Below are 2,164 nucleotides of genomic sequence, written 5' to 3'. Positions count from 1 at the left end.
AGATCCTGCAGGAGCTGGGCAAGGGGGGCCCGCAGCCCCAGCAGCAGCCCGGGGCGTCGCCGCCCGCGGCCCCGTCGGCTCCCAGCCCCAAGGACGGCCCCGGGGAGACGGATGCGTTCGGCAACAGTGAGGGCAAGGAGCTGGTGGCCTCAGGCGAAAAGTGAGTGTCTCCGCCTGGCGGAAGAGGCCTCCCCCGGCGTGGGGCCCGGAATCGGGCCCGGGAGGGNCCCCCCCGTCCCCTGGGGCTGCGGCTGCCTGGCCCGCGCCGCGTGCTCCTCTCCCCTGCTCCGGGCTGCAGCTCCTGGCTGCCTGCCCAGCTCTCCGTGGGTGATGCCGCACGAACATCTCCACCGAGTGACATTTAGGAGTAGGGTGTTGAGCATATCCTGCGACTTCCTGACTCGTCGTTTTTCAGGCTCAGGTTTCTTTCTCTCTAAGCCTGCCCTCCTTCGATCGCTCTGCCACCATCTCTTTAGAAGCCTAGCGTGGCAGAATATTCTTGATAGTTCTGGAGTGGCTTTCAGGCGTGGTGTCGAGCCGTCTGGGGCACCGGAAATCGTGTTTTCGAAAGGAGATTAGGAGGAAAAGAGTCATGTGGCCGAGAAGGGGCACGCAGTACAAGACTACCTGTTTGCACTGGGGACCAGCTTTGGCCTGTCTCGTGTCTTCCATGAGATGGGCGAATTTTTCAGAATAAAAATCAAAATAGCCAAGATGAAATGTGACTGGTAAAAACCCTAGAAAAATCCGAGTCACGTAGTTTTTGTGACTTAAATACTCAGAATGTTAAGTCATCTATGCCACGCTGCACTTTCGACTTAAAACGAATTTTTTTTTTTTTACACAAATGGGAAGCAGTTTCTTGGTTATTTTGTATAATATAAATGGACCCAAATTTTGTTTTCCTAATATGGGTAAAAATCTGTATGCTTTCTTTATACCCTACTATTTTGCCCACATTGTACTGACATGTGACCCCTTTTGCCTCCCTGTGACTTACATTACTGTCTCCAGCTCCAGATCACCTTAAGTCAAACTGAAAGTGTGGTGTGATTTTTATACTTTGAATCTCAGGCCTGCTTAATGTTTCCTGTAATTGAAGTTGGTGCCTTCCTAAAACATTCCGAGCTTAAATTTTCCCAGACTGAAAAGTGTTATTTTAATGATGGGCAAAATTTGAGGTATTCTGTGATAATGTTTTGTACCACAAAGTCTTAGGAGCACAGGTAGGTCATTTAACATCTTTAGTTAGTTGATTTAAGTCCCTTCAAGGTCTGAAAACCTATACTTTTGTTAAATTTCTACCTCATATTTTTTTAGGGACTAGAATGTGTACGGTTAATCTCATCTGGTACTCACTTGTACCTTATCATCAGGTTTACCAGGCATGAAACTAGTTTTAAATACCTGAGCCCAGGGTTACAGAATTATAAAATGCAATTGCTAGCATTTAAAAGTTTTCCTTAAAGGCTGTGGGATGGGAACTGCTTTCTAATGAAAATGCCTTCAAGTCTTTGTCTCATCAGTGTCACTAGTATCCTTTTTTTTCCTTCTTTAACTTTTTTTTTTAATCCTTATTTTTGAGAGAGAGCGCACACAAGCAGGGAAGGGGCAGAGAGAGAGGGAGACACAGAATCTGAAGCAGGCTGCAGGCTCCGAGCTGTCAGCACAGAGCCCGGTGTGGGGCTCCAACCCACAGACCCCAAGATCATGACCTGAGATGCAGTCGGACACTTAACTGAGCCACCCAGGCACTGCTTTTTTTTCTTTTTTCCTTTTTATCAGATAGGAAATTAAGCTCTTTTTTTGTGATTTACATGTCTCCTAAAACTTTTCTAGTTTCATTGCTTTCCAAATAAGAAATCATGTCTTAGCAGTAACTTTAAAACACTATTTTGGCTAATACTTCATAACAACGATACATAAAAAAAGGTCCTGTACTGTACCCCAACCACCAAAGAAAAACCCAATCTGAGGAGGGAATCCTTCAAGAACATTAGCTTAGATGATTTGGGAGTTTGAATGGCCAACAAGATAATCTTGTTTACCTTAGTTAAAGGAGTTTCTTTTTCTGCCACTGAAGTTTGCTCGGGAGCAATCTAAGTACTGTGTATGATAATCCTGAGAGCTTTCAATCAAGGATTTCAAGAGTGAACCCCAGCTG

At 45.8% G+C, this 2,164-nt stretch overlaps 1 protein-coding gene across 3 annotated transcripts in view; it reads left to right on the top strand.

Moving 5' to 3' along the window:
- GLS (glutaminase) overlaps nucleotides 1–2,164 on the top strand; it is an 82,204-nt gene that overhangs the window by 1,309 nt on the left and 78,731 nt on the right. For all 3 annotated transcript variants that reach the window (XM_077780258.1, XM_077780259.1, XM_077780260.1), the window contains exon 2: nucleotides 1–160. This exon is cut by the window's left edge. In XM_077780258.1, the coding sequence (XP_077636384.1) occupies nucleotides 1–160 (160 nt within the window). The remainder of the gene's footprint in view (nucleotides 161–2,164) is intronic.

Source organism: Crocuta crocuta, unplaced genomic scaffold (assembly GCF_008692635.1).
Source record: "Crocuta crocuta isolate KB4526 unplaced genomic scaffold, BGI_CrCroc_1.0 scaffold38, whole genome shotgun sequence".
Taxonomy (NCBI): domain Eukaryota; kingdom Metazoa; phylum Chordata; class Mammalia; order Carnivora; family Hyaenidae; genus Crocuta; species Crocuta crocuta.
The sequence above is the reverse complement of the archived record's forward strand: the minus strand, read 5'-3'. Positions and strand labels throughout refer to the sequence as shown.